Source organism: Patella vulgata, chromosome 2 (genome assembly GCF_932274485.2).
Source record: "Patella vulgata chromosome 2, xgPatVulg1.2, whole genome shotgun sequence".
NCBI lineage: Eukaryota > Metazoa > Mollusca > Gastropoda > Patellidae > Patella > Patella vulgata.
Window position 1 is genome coordinate 10,749,316 of NC_065880.2, and position 15,247 is coordinate 10,764,562.

A 15,247-nucleotide genomic window follows, 5' to 3' on the forward strand; every position below is an offset into this window, starting at 1 on the left:
AGGCTAGGCTGAAATTTCAATCGCTTCATTCTCAGTTCATAGTGGATCAATCTGATGAAATTTTCAGCAAATTGCCTTTACACTATCTAGTTTTTAACTACCAACTTATATCTAATCTCCCATAATGTATCTTTAAGTCATCATCCAATTACCAGTACATGTTTTAATTATATTAGTTCAAGAAAGAACAAGAAGCCAATCAAATTTTAATTATTTCTGGTAATTGCTTCATGGGTCCATGATCTGGGTGGGTTGGGTTGGTAGCCGTTTAGTTGGATGGGTCCATGATCAGGGTGGGTTGGGTGGCCGAATGGTTAGCATGTGCGCATTGTATCCTAGAGTCTATCATTGAGTCAACAGGTGTGGTTTCAATTCCCCGACAAGGAGTAGGGTAGTCTGTCCAACCTCGTGGCTTTTCTCTGGGTCCTCCCACTGCTAAAAACCACTACGCACAAGCGCATTATTGAAATAAAGTTGAACCATATTTACATGTAAGTCCTGAAATGACCTAATTTCTGTCAGTGGACTTAAACCCCATTTCTCTCTCTCTCTATTGTCCATGATCAGTTTTTAGTGTCTCCAATCACCTACAATGCACTGTTGTGGCCTGACAATCTATCTTTACCATTTATACTTCTATCAATTCTGTATTTTCAGTCTTTTGGTAGTGATGGAAAATTGGTGTTACATTATTGTAAAACACAAGCATGGGGATGACAGCAAGCTTTAATTTATTTCAAAATTTGTAAAAAGTATTTCTGTATATACATTGTATATAGGTCACACATCAAATAAAATACAACCATAAATTAAAAACATTTAGTTTATTTCTTTGTCAATTGGGGGGATCGCCGATTGGTTAGCATGTGCGTGCTGTATCATAAGGTCTGTCATTGAGTCAACTGGCAGGGTTTCGATTCCCCGTTTGTACGTGACAAGGAGTAGGGTCACCTGTCCAACCTTGTGGGTTTTCTCCGGTTTCCTCCCACTGCTAAAGATCCCTACGCGCATGTGAATTATTGAAATAAAATTGAATCATGTGTTAGTTCCGAAATGACCTAGTTTGTGTCGAGTGGACGTTAAACCCCATTTCTCTCTCTTTGTCAATGGATGTGTGAGGGACTTTTAAAGTTGGTCCATTCATCAACAAATACAATATGTGTCATTATTATTGTGGTAATCACATACATTAGGATATGACATTGTCCATAGAAAATTACCAAGAATTATTTTTGTTGATGTATGGCTATATTTAAGGGAATTAAGCTTATAATTACCCCATTTCCTACTGGGACCCCATTTGACCCAATTTATATGGGGAGAGGATATAATGTTCTGTTGTTAACAAGAGGAAAAAGTCAGTACCTCACCTACTTTTTATACGCCCATGGAGATATTAGCAATTGAATTTTAGGTCTAGTCTCGATCATCATTACTAAAGTTGGTATGATAAAAAAACAAAATCTTGATTATCCATTTTTGGATTTAATCATCAGCAGATCGGATTCAAATCCAGTGAAAATTCTCAACACATAAGATGGCACTGAGAGTTGATTAAGGTCTTTTCATGTTAATAAATGTCTAATTGCAGACAGACCTGCAATAGGCAGATTTATCTCTTGCATAATGTATATTTATTCAGGTATGTTTAATTGTGCTCATCATTCATTGTTTTACAAGTATCCTACATACTGTAGCCACACGTATGTTAAAACATTTCCCCAGTAATCTGAATAAGGTTGTCAGTCAATGGTTATATATTCAGGGGTTTGACTGTTGAAGAATTATCATTTTAAGCAATAACCACTTTTTCAATAAATATTTATTAAGTTACATTTCCCTTATATATACAATTAGGACAACTTCAAGACGTAAAAATATTATATAAAATGACAGTTGGATATTTTAAAACGGAAGAAAGATAAATCACTTTGAAAATAAGTTTTCATGTGTAATAAATATTAAAATTTAAATCAATTTTGGAAATGTATGTACAAAATGAGTTGTAAAAATTTAATTTTAGAATGTAAGCAAATGAAGAGTCCAGGGGAAGAACGATCTAAGTCACACTTTTGTCATTTTGCATAAAAGGCAAAACAGACTTTTGGACGAGAATACTTGGCGCGAACAGAACAACGAGTGGGTTTAATAACAACTTCAAATGATGTTTAATACCAGTACAACAACTGACTTCCACTTTTCAGCCAAATTAAGGTCAAATAAAGGGTATGATGGGCGTATTTGTCCAGGAGGCCATTTCACAAGGGCCTTGGTTTCAATGTGACTCTGATTGTTTTTACCTGAAATTGATTTTTCCACAGAAAGCTTATACAATTTGCTTCTAGATGACGCCATTAACTGGGGTTCACTGAAAAAGTGACTTAGATCGTTCTTCCCCGGGGCTCTTCAAATATTCTGTAGGTAATAATTTCTTTGAATTGTAAACCGTGTAATGTTTTGAATTGAGGTGATAATAAATTATGAAATATGATAGGAGCAATTTTTGCAAATATAAATGAGAACTCTATTCTTCATGTTTTAGTAATTGGGAAATTTCCATACTAAAATAGCTCCATCTTGGCCAACACTGATAATGTACCTTTGGTTAGGACAAATTCGGACTTTAGTAATAGCTGCACTGTGTCCAATACCAACATTGGTAACTTCTCCTTCATCATACCTCCACACCTGAAACATAAAAAATAGGATTCATTAATGATAACTTTAATGTTTTTTTAGTTTTCTTTCAAGGCATACATTAAAGATACATTATGGGAGATTAGATAAAGAGCTGGTAGTTTTCACTATAATAGTTAAAAGCAAGATAATGTAAAGGGAATTTGCTGAAAATTTCAGTCAAATTGATCCACCCTGAACCAAGTATTTAGAGATTGAATTTTGGGTCTAGTCTCGATCATTATTACTAAAGTCGGTACGATAAAAAAACAGTCTCGATTATCCATTTTTTTATTTAATCAAAAGCAGCAGACTGAGTTCTAATCCAATAAATATCACAGCCTAGAGATGCCATCGAGAGTTGATTATAGTCTGGATAAGTTAATTAATGTCTAAATAATTTAGATAACATTTCAGACCTAAAGAAAGACCTGCAATTGGCAGATTTAGCTCTTGCATAATGCATGTTTACAAATGTGTACCTCAAATATTTAAGGCATACATTAAACATGCATTATGCAAGAGCAAAATCTGCTTATTACAAGTCTTTCTTTAGGCCTGAAATGTTATCTAAATTATCAATTAGACATTAATTAACTTATCCAGACCATAATAAACTCTGGATGTCAAGGCTAGCCTTCGATGTTGGCTGGATTAGATTCCTATATACCGCTTAACGGCCATTGATAATTAAATCAAAACAGTGGATAATCGAGACTATGCTGTTTATATTAATGATTTTAGTAATGATGACCGAGACTATGCGAAAATTTCACCCACTTCGTTCTCGGCTCATAGTGGATCAATTTGACTGAAATTTTCAGCAAATTACCTTTACACTATCAAGTTTTTAACTATTATAGCGAGAACTGCCATCTCGTTAACTGATCTCCCATAATGTATCTTTAACAGGGAGAAAATAATCCACAAGTTTACAAATTAATGTGTACCTCAAATATTTAAAGGTTCTTTGAACAAATGCCGATATAAAGATGAATAGAATCTTGCAATGCAACTGCATTATTTTTTTTACCCCTAGATTAACAGCTGTTAAATATTTATAAAACATAAAAATATATTTTGAATATATGAAGTAAGAGAGAGAGAAATGGGGTTTAACGTCCACTCGACAAAAACTAGGTCATTTCGGAACTAACACATGGTTCAATTTTATTTCAATAATTCACTTGCACGTAGGGGTCTTTAGCAGTGAGAGGAAACCGGAGAAAACCCACAAGGTTGGACAGGTGACCCTACTCCTTGTCCATAAATCGGGGTAATCGAAACCACGCCAGTTGACTCAATGACAGACCTTATGATGCAGCGCGCACATGTTAACTATACTAACGTTCAAAAGAAAGTATACACTGTGCATTTTGTGCTGCATCAACCAAAGTCGTTTTTCCATGGTATACGGTATTAGGGTAGAATGTCAATTTGTTTCACATTTTTATTTTGCTTAGAAATGTTGAGTTTGGACGCAAGAGACAAACTCAATAATGCTTTATCAAATGTTTTTAATCTAAACAAAACTTAGTCATACTTTTAGTGTGTATACTTTCTTTTGGACGTCAGTATATTCAGCCATCCAACCTCCCTTTTTTGAATAATATATAAGAATGTAATAACAAAGATAATGAAAGATAATAACCTTTAACAACTTCTCTTCTCCACCAGTAACAAAGTATTTTCCATCTGGGGATGTATCCAAAGCATTTATAGCACCAGCTAAAGAACCATCTAGTTCTCTAATCAGAGAACCATCAAATGTTTCCCAGTAACCAATTTTCCTATCAGTGCCACAAGTCACAATATGGCAGGCATCAGCTCCATAACCAACACACTGGAATAATGTATTGGCGAAAACAATCTGACTTCTAACTTTTTTTCTGAAAAAGAAATAAATGAATCCGATTAAGACTCTGTATAAAAAGATAATCAACATAATAAAATCAGTAAATCAAATGTGCATTTAACTGCTTTTAACTCAATCTAATTAAAATACAGATCTACACATCGTTTCATTTTTTTTATACTTTCGATGTCCTACACTACATGAAGATCAGCGTTTCTGTTTCTTGTGGTTTACCCACAGTCCCTGCACCTCACGCCAAAAACTCGCTGTAACAGACTGTTTCATTGGCTAATCCCTCACATTAACTAAAACGCCGGTAGTGTAGTAAAGACAAGTAAAACAAAATTTTGAACTATAATTTATAAAAAAAACGAAACGAAATAGGATCTGTGTTTTAATCAGATTGCAGATCATGTGAATAGTTAAAACTATGGCTCTACTTTCAACAAGATTTTATAAGGCATTAATTTATCTATACTTAATTTTTTTATGTGCACAATTTGGTTAATCAAATGTCTGACATCATAGGGTCAAAGCCACTCCTATGACCCCTGACACGACCTCCCACTACAACTGGTCAGATCTTCGTGTAGTGTAGGCCATCAAAAGTATAAAAAAAAACAAAACGAAATATAGATGTGTATTTTTAATCAGATTGCATGATCTGTGATTGTTTATAATTCATTACAATAATTTAAAGTTACAATTTCATATTTTCTAAGAAAGTCAAAACATAATTATTTCTATGTCTTTTGCTTAATAGGTTGTCAACTCACTATTATACGATCATAGGTGTCATTCTCACACTTAAAACTCATTTACACCGGAAATAATAACACAATTACCTCCCTTGTTTTCTATTCTCAAACGTTTGAATTTGTCGATGAAAATGATATTTTTGCCAATTTCTCAACTGGCAATAGTGAATTATAGGATTAATAGGATTATTTTTTAACAAGGTAGGACTGTTTATAGATACCATCTATTTTAAGGCTTTATTTTAATAAATTTTAAAAATATAACTTAAAAATATGAAATTGTAACTTTAAGAAAACAAGCACAAAGTGCACTAATGATTTGTTCATCAACTTACTCTAGATCCCATATGATGCAGGTACCATCTGTACTAGCAGATGTACATTCTTTGTCATTGTCTCGAACCTTGATTGCTGATACAGAACCTTTATGTTCTTTCATCGTTTCAATTAGAACGCCTCTGTAGACTTTCTTTCCACGGGCATCGTAATTTTCTTGTATGGACCAAATCCTTACTTGTCCTTCGCCCCCGCCACTAATAATACATCTACCATCTGATGTACAGGCTATAGCCGTTACACCTTTATTGTGGGCTTCATTTATAACACATTTGTCCACTATGTTCGATGTCTTGGGATCAAATCCAAACGCTCTTATTTTACCATCAGCCCAAGCTGAAAAATAAACAAATTCATAAACACAAGAGAAAATATCCACTATAGTTATTCCCTAGATTAATCATACATTATGCAAGAGCTAAATCTACCTATTTCAGGTCTGAAATGTTATCTAAATTATTAATTATACATTAATTAACTTATCCAGACCATAATCAACTCTCGATGTCATCGCTAGCCTGCGATATTTACTGAATTAGGATCCGATTTGCTAGTCAACTTTCATTCATGATTTAATCATGAAATGGATAATCGAGACTGTTTTTTTTATCGTACCTACTTTAGTAATGATGTTCACGGCTAGGCCAAAAATTCAATCGCTAAATTCTTGGTTCAGAGTGGATCAATTTGACTGAAATTTTCAGCAAATTCCCTTTACATTATTTAGTTTTAACTATTATAGTGAGAACTGCCAGCTCTATCTAATCTGCCATAATGTATCTTTAATCTTTAGGGCTTTAACGTCCTATTGTTTTAATGAGAGAGAGAGAAGTGAGGTTTAATGTCCACTCGACACAAAACATACCTGAGTAGATACTGGAACCATCCCTTGTTATACACACAGCATTACAGGTTAAATTAGAAACAACATGTCGTCGAATTTCTTTACCAGTTGATAACTGCCAGATTCGTATTTCTTCATCTTGACATGTTACAATCAGTTCTGATGTTCCACTGAAAAAAAACATAAAATTTCATTAAATCAAAATTATGGATTGATATAGTAGGGGTTTTACGTCCTACTGGCCTAATGAAGACGGGCATGTGTGTTTATCCTTCCTTTATAATTGCAAATCTCTTTATTAGCCCTGTTATAGATGTAGGATGTTAAACCCCATTTTATTTCATTTCACCTTATTATTTTGTCCACTGAACAATCTTCTAGAGAGAAAAATGGGGTTTAACTTCCACTCGACACAAACTAGGTCATTTCGGGACTAACATATGGTTCAATTTTATTTCAATAATTTGCGTGCGCGTAGGGGTCTTCAGCAGTGGGAGGAAACCGGAGGACCCAGAGAAAACCCACGAGGTTGGAAAGACGACCCTACTCCTTGTCAAGTACAAGTGGGGAATCGAAACCACACCACTTGACTCAATGATAGACTTTCTGATCCAACGTGCACACGCTAACCATTTGACCACCCCCCCACCCCAATATTCTAGAACACCCCTACATTTAGCAATGTCTACATCACTGCATCTACTAAAATGGTTTTTAAAGAACAAATTCTAAAAGTATATAATAATAAAAACTCACAATGGAAAAACTGCATCATTAACTTGTTTGGAATGGCAGGTTTTGGTTAGTTCACATTTGAATTCCGCATAATTGAATCTGTAGATCTGGGAATGACCACTGCCAACGAAAAACTGCAAAAATCATGATTTAATTGTTTATGAATAAATAATTTTAGAGGCCAGCAAATTAATGAAAGAAAGGAAAATTTAAAAAATTAACAAACTTTATATGAAAATTATGAATAAATATTTTTTGGGGCCAGCAAATTTATGAAAGAAAGGAACGTTTAAAAATTAATTTAACATGGCATAAAAAGACTTCATACGAACACATACCTGGTGGCCTCCACCTCTTAGCGCTATTGATGTTATGGAATTACATTTATTTTTGAACGAGGTATCTCTCCAGGGTCTGAAATAGAAAATAAGTCGCCATGTTACTGTTCTTAATTAAAAATTTGTAAACATTCTAAAGGCCGGATGATTATCTGCTGTCTGATGAAGATCTGACCTATGACCCTATGACACCAGTTTTGTTTTCTATAGCTGTGAATGTATACCCACAGTTCCACGTGCCATGCAACAAGAACTCAACTCAACTGATCATTTGTTTGGTTAATCCCATACATCAACTAGAACGCGAGTTATTTAACAACACTTCCAGATCCTAGTGTAGTGAAGACAATTAAATAAAATTTTGAACCATAAAATACAAAACAAAATAGGATCTGCATTGTAATCGGATTGGATTTTCTGTAACAGAACTGAATTTTGAATTTTTGTTTAATGTTGATTCCACTTTCAACACTGGTCAGATCTTCATGTAGTGTAGGCCATCGAAAGTATAAAAAAACGAAACAAAATATAGATCTGTATTTAAATCAGATTGTATCTAACACTAATGACAGACAATAATTACAAGGATATCCTTTAAAATCCTACAACAGTTTAATTAACCAATAATACTTACTTGACATTTTGTTTGTGAACCATTGTTGCCTTTACTTTGTTGGCCTGAACAGACAATTTTATCTTATATTCTCCAAGTTCCCCATCCCCTGCTCCAACCAAAAATTCAAATGTGGGTAAACATGTTTTGGTGCCATCTCTGTTCAAGTGTTCATCTCTTTCCGAAATTCTAACAAACGCTAATGCAGTCACCCCGAGGCTGAATTTATTTTTCTCTGGAACAACAAACTGCAGACGCTGGGAGTCCATGTTGACAACAAGAATATCACCGGTTGTGGTTCCACAGAAGAAATATGGAGGATCTTGCTCATCAACCATCTGACAAAAAATAATTATATAATGAGAGAGGGAGAAAATTGGGGTTTATTAATGCCCACTCCAGAAAAAAAGTCCATTTCGGGACTAAAATATGATTATTTCAATAATTCGATGCGCTTAAAGAGTCTTGAGCAGCGAGACGAAACCAGAGAAAACATGCAGTTGAACAGCTGACTCTACTCCTCTTCACATACAAGAAGGAGAGAGAGAGAAATGGGGTTTAAAGTCCACTCGACACAAACTAGGTCATGTTGGGACTAACATATGGTTTAATTTTATTTCAATAATTTGCTTGTGTATAGGGGTCTTCAGCAGTGGGAGGAAACCGGAGGACCCAGAGAAAACCCACGAGGTTGGAAAGACGACCCTACTCCTTGTCACGTACAACCGGGGATTCGAAACCATGCCAGTTGACTCAATGACAGGCCTTATGATATAGCGCGCACATGCTAACCATTCGGCCATCCAACCCCCCCTCCCCATACAAGATGGAAATCGAAACCACGCCAGTTGACTCTAATGACAGACATTGTGATCTAAAGCGCATGTGTCTGACCATTCAGAACCCAACCCCCTGGGGCCCCTATAATGAGAACGAAATATGTAGTGTAATTCAGTGAGTGTCCCTCTGGACATAATTCAGAAATAGATCATTGTTATAAAGTTTAACAATTACACGCTAAAAAATCAACTCACCTCAATACATTTTACTATTCTTTTTAAACCTCCCAAATTTACGTCTGTCGGTCGAATTTTACGATTTTCTACATCTAACTGCCAAACTCTCAGAGTATTTCTAAAAATATTTTTAAAAAAAAATTAATTGTTAACAATTTGAAAAGCACTGCGGGCAAATCTCAAATAATCTTGTTTGCTACTTGGGTTAATGTTGTTTCTAAAATTGTCATTTCTTCAATTAAACATACATTATACAAGAACTAAATCTTTCTATTGCAGGTCTTTCTTTAGGCCAGAAATGTTACATAAACTATTAATTAGACATTAATTAACTTATCCAAACCATAATTAACTCGCAATGTCATCTTATGTGTCTGATTTTCACTGGATTTGAATTTGATCTGCTGCTAATGATACTGTTTTTTATCATGATGATCGAGGCTAGGCTTAAAATTCAAAAGCTAATATCTCAGTTCAGAGTGGAGCAATTTGACTGAATTTTCAACATATTCTATTTACATTATTTATTTTTTAACTATTATAGCGAGAAGAGTCAACTCTTTATCTAATCTCCCATAATGCCTGTTTAAAGTAAATTAAAGTGAAAATTAGTAAGTTATGATATACTGTACTTACTCTCCACCTGTTACAAATACATCATCTTTACTGTTTGAAGCACAAACACAGTATGTATTTCCAGCACTTTTAACTTGTGCTTGAGATCCACATATCGCCTCTCCTGTTATTGTATCCCACACCACCACACTGTAAAGATAATGAATTAATATAAGGACCTCAGATTTTCGACCCAAGCAAACAAATAGATACTGTTACTTGCCAGGACCTCTGTGATCTAGTCATTTTAAGGCCAGTCTTTGTGGCATGCATAAATATAGCCCCAGTTATTCAGGCAATATCTATTTTCAAACGCAATTAGTATAATGTTTTTACACTATTTAATCAGCAAGCCTAACAAATTTTCACTGATTAATTCTATTGCCAATAACTTTTGAAAAATGTTACACATGGAAACAAAATTTACACAGAGAGAGTCAATGACAGACCATATTATGATACAACGTGCACGTGCTAACCATTCAGCCATCCACCCCCCACCCCTTACAGAGAAAGGAGATATAAAGCCCAAAATGAATAGTAAAATATCTCAAAATCACCAAATTTGGAATGCATTAGACATGACAACTTCCATGAAATAAACTTACGATCCATCATCCTGTCCACCTAATGATATAAGGTAGCGGTCTTCACAGGAAAAAGTTAGAGATTCAACTTTTACTTTATGCAGTAAAGGCAAATTATGAATTGGTTCTCCTCTTGCGTAGTCCCAGATAATGATTGTAGCCTAAAATAATGGGGAAAAAATAAGTTTACAGTAAAATGTTTCAGTGGCATTTAGTAATTGAACTGGAAATACAGAGAACAATTCTACAGGATACAAGTTATATATATAGCATGGCTTTCATGAGTTAACAGGTTTAACTAGAGGCCGTAGGCCGAGGTGTTAAACCTGTTAACGAATGAAGCATGCTATAAATGTCCTGTAACATTGACAACTGCTCAACATGCTTGTTGTTATTGCACAGAAAACCCACCCCACTTCTCTATGATTTCTACAAGAGAGAGAAATGGGGTTTAACGTCCACTCGACACATACTAGGTCATTTTAGGACTAACATATGGTTCAATTTTATTTCAATAATTCGCTTGCGCTTAGGAGTCTTTAACAGTGGGAGGAAACCCCTGAGGTTAGACAGACGACCTTACTCCTTGTCACGTACAACCGGGGATTCGAAACCACGCCAGTTGACTCAATGATGCTCACATGCTAACCGTTCAGCCAACCCCCCCCCCCCCCTGATTTCTACGAATACTAGTGTAAAGAAGCAAAAGTGTGCAATAACATTGGACATGTCTATTTATTGCACGGTTAAGCTCCACCCAATCTACTAGAGGGAAAACAATCTGCTTATTCAACTAAAAGAACAAAGGAAGATTTCCCATCCATTTTACAATTAGTACTGTTTATTAGTGTGCTGAACATTTTAATTAAGCTTCTCTAGTCTCTATTATTAAAGTAATGAATAATAATGAAAAAATATAAAATATGATGGGACATATAGTAGTACTGTCGTGAATAGAGTATGCATAAACCAACATGTTTGTTGTTGAAAAGACGACTATCTGTTAGGCCTACCCGTGGCTGGTTCATTTCAAAATGGATTAAGAAGCCTAATCAACCTGATGTAAATTTGTCAACTGTGTAATGGACTTCAATGGTAGAATATTGTTTATTTCCTATATTTTTTTCAAAATTTTACTTTCTAGGCTGACTAGAAACATTATAATTTATTGAGGCTAGTAATTATAAGCTCAGTCACAGAAATTATGTTTTATTGATATTTAAGCAGGAACCATAATCACATAGTCCTGATGGACTACGGTAATGCAGGAACTTTAGAGTAGTTTAGTGAGACTATAATATCTTTACCTTAAATCCCATGTGTGTCACTTGACCTGTTGCAAGATATTTTCCAGATTTGGATATAGCCAAGCAGGTAACTTCATCAGTATGTTTTGACAGTATTCTTTGAGAACAATCTGTGGAAATATCTTCAATGATTATATTGCAACCTAATGGGTATATTAAGTGCTTTCTATCCGGGTGCATTTTTAATCCACCGACCACAGAGCCTGAAAATATTTTTATAAATTATAAGTTATAATTAATGAATATCACCGAAAATCAAAATAAACAACCTGATAGATATTCTTCAAATGCAAAATTCTCATCAGTAGGCTAGTGGAACCATAGTTCTGCTCTGAACGTAGCTCTCATTACTCTCGCCCTGTACATTCAGGGATCGTCCTATTGAATCCTTGTCGAAATAAAATCGTCTCCCAGTGAATTTTACTGGGCAACTTTTTACTGCTAAACGGTCATGTGTCAAGCCGTTAAGCAGAAAGGGGACGTATTTTTAACAGCATGATCCTGAGCATGTTATGTTGCACATACTGACTCGAGCGAGGTAAGCAAGGTCTTATTTCCTCACTAAAATGTTGGAAGTGGATAAACGACCGGATTCTGTTCCTGACGAAATGTTTACTACGAAACCGGATATCGTCTCTGATTGGCCAATTTTATCACGTGGTTATTAGCGGCCTATTCCAATATGGCGGCCTATACAAGCATCCTACTTGGTGCTGAATTTACGACTCTAAATTCACTTTTAAGGCGATGAAACAATTTGAATTTAAGAATCAATAGTGACATATTGGCGAAGAGATACGCGGACATTAGAAAATGCAAGAAAGAGAGGGTTAGGGTTAGAACCGAACCTATCGCGATAGAATAACCATGTGATGAAATTGGCCAATCAGAGACGATATCCGGTTTCGTAGTAAATTTTCGTAAGGAACCGAATCCGGTTGTTTATCCACTTCCTTAAATGTGCCTTTACATTGTTCAGGCTTTCACTGAGACTAACACACAACCGTTTAGCAGTAAAAAGTTGCCCAATAAAATTGAGAGTCGATTTAATTTCGACAAGGATTCCATAGGATGGTTCCTGAACGTACAGGCCAGGGCGAGTGTGACCTACGCTCAGAGCTGAACTAGTGGAATCATTTCTAAATATCATATGATTATGAATATGATTTAAAAAAATCTTATTTTGAAATATTAAAAATACAGGCCTAGCCTATATGGCAAAAACAACCTGTTTACTAATAATTAATTTAGTTTAAATTTTGGCTTCAACTCAACACTATTAACTTAAAGTAGCTAAGTCTCTAACTCAATATCATCCAAAATCTTCAACATTGAAAACACGATTTATTTGTCAAATTAAATCAACATTGATGTTGTGATCTTACCGGAAAAAGATGGGCTTTTGATATCCAATATTTAAGACAAAATAATAAACATTTTACCATTGGTACACGAATCGTGTACCATAATGCCCTTCAGCCCCAGTTATATCAAGAGACTCGAGGGACGAGGCTAGACACATTGCACCAAATTAAATGGCGTATGTAGACTGGAATAACCAGACACTAGAAATTTGCACTCGCTTGAGACTGCTGCCGCTGGCTTATTTCGCCGAACATAACTGATTTGAAATTGGAGTAAAAACGGAAACCATTGAATGTAAATCAGTTTATATACATTCATATTACAGTAATATATGCGTTGCGACCCACTTTTGTCAATTTCTTGGTCCCAAATGTTAGCGATTTAGCTCCTTTAAATTATACTAACTAGGCCTAGGCCTATCCCATTAAATCATCAACAAGTGAAACTAAAGCGAGATAGTCCTAGCCTAAAAAGTCTACTGAATTATTAAATAGGGATATTCTTATTCTAAAGAAAAGAAGCCAGCCTGCTTTACCCCATGTCCGTAGATTACCTATGGTTACAGTACACTGACAGTCACTGACTCAGCACCGGTACTGCGGTAGGCTACTTACCATTAAAACCAATAATTCTCTCGAGTTTTAGTGTATTGAATTCTTCGCGAAGATCTGCCATACTGATGTTTTTACAGACTCAAGTCTGTCTGGTGGTTTTCAGAAATATAACTAACAGCAACTACACCAAGTCCACTAAATAATCTAAAGTTGGTGTACAAATCCTAGAGACTTCGAATTATTTTGTTGTCATTAGAAACCAACATGGCGGACGAATAGTAAGCAGCGCCCCTATTCCTTTGGGTAAGTAAAGGGAGAGAAGAACGTTCGCATGTTCAGGCGGTAGCAGACCACCATTATCCCCCATTGTCAATAGCGATTGTCAAGCTAATTATCATGGCTTTGATGTAGCGTCATACTTATTGTAATATACCATGTGCACGAGTTCCGGTGACAACCATAACTGAAATTGCTTCATAAAATAAAATTCCATACGCATTCACTAATTGACGCTATTTTAAACAATCCAGCATGTGTATGAAATAATAATTTATATTGGTAAATATATATCGTTGCTGATTCTTCCTTTAGAGAACCAACTACAAAAGGAACGAAGATGAAATGAACTACCATATCGGACAATAAAACCAAATGGAAGGAAGAATGGACCACACTCACCAACAAGACCGAAGGAATATTTGAACTGTACTGCTATTCAACCGGACAAATTGACCAGACCGACAGAAATGACTTATACACACATATATATATATGTACATTCTATGTTTATTTGTCTCAATGTTCGTCCGTATTCATGTTTGCTTTGTCAAATGTTCGTGTTGTGCTGCATGATATGTGTCTGTAAAATGTCTATGTTTGTCACTAGTAGCACTTCTTTTTTAGTTTTAGCACCGTATCGTCCCGTCATTAATTGTTCTACTTGTGCTGTACATATTTATATAAATATCTAATAATCCTTTCAATTTTTTTTTATGGCTGAATGGTTAGCACGTGCGCGCTGTACCATAAAGTCTGTCATTGAGTCATCTGGCGTGGTTTCGATCCCCGGTTGTACGTGACAAGGAGTAGGGTCGCCTGTCCAACCCCGTGGGTTTTCCCCGGGCCCTCCAGTTTCCTCCCACTGCTAAAGACCCCTACGCGCAAGCGAATTATGAAAATATAATTGAACCATATTTTAGTCCCGAAATGACCTAGTCTGTGTCGAGTGGACGTTAAACCCCATTTCTCTCTCTCTCTCTCTCAATTTGTTTTCGCTAATAACCCTGTAAATAATTTCACTCTGTACATATAACATGTAATTGTGTGCGATATCACCTCGGTGGAAGCAGACGTTAAATAAACTTATTTCACTCGCACAAACAAACAGATTGTTGTCGTGCTGATCTAATTCCAACTGTAACTCAACGGCTATACAGGTAGAGAGCTGCGGTGGCTCAGTTAGTAAGATGTTGGCTCGCTAACCTGGATTTCCTGTGTTCAATCCAGGTTTTGGCCGACAAAGTTCATCGGGATTTAGGTCCCCTTTGTTAGTGGTGTAGGACTAAGGCGTGACCTGGGACAGCTGCCTAGTCGTTTGGGTGGGACGAAAAATGAGGTCCCGCGTACACATTGGTGTGCATGTAAACGA

General features: G+C 35.7%; 1 protein-coding gene across 1 annotated transcript; it reads right to left on the bottom strand.

Moving 5' to 3' along the window:
* Window positions 1-1,807: 1,807 nt before the first annotated feature.
* On the bottom strand, window positions 1,808-13,863 carry LOC126812222 (cilia- and flagella-associated protein 52). Its single transcript, XM_050538501.2, has 12 exons — window positions 13,660-13,863; window positions 11,681-11,883; window positions 10,395-10,534; window positions 9,808-9,936; window positions 9,190-9,289; window positions 8,177-8,493; window positions 7,543-7,618; window positions 7,226-7,338; window positions 6,491-6,639; window positions 5,625-5,961; window positions 4,328-4,565; window positions 1,808-2,688 (listed from the first exon to the last, which is right to left on the bottom strand). Exons 1-12 carry the CDS (start codon window positions 13,718-13,720, stop codon window positions 2,539-2,541), a joined length of 2,013 nt encoding a protein of 670 aa, XP_050394458.2. The 5' UTR covers window positions 13,721-13,863; the 3' UTR covers window positions 1,808-2,538.
* Window positions 13,864-15,247: the final 1,384 nt, after the last annotated feature.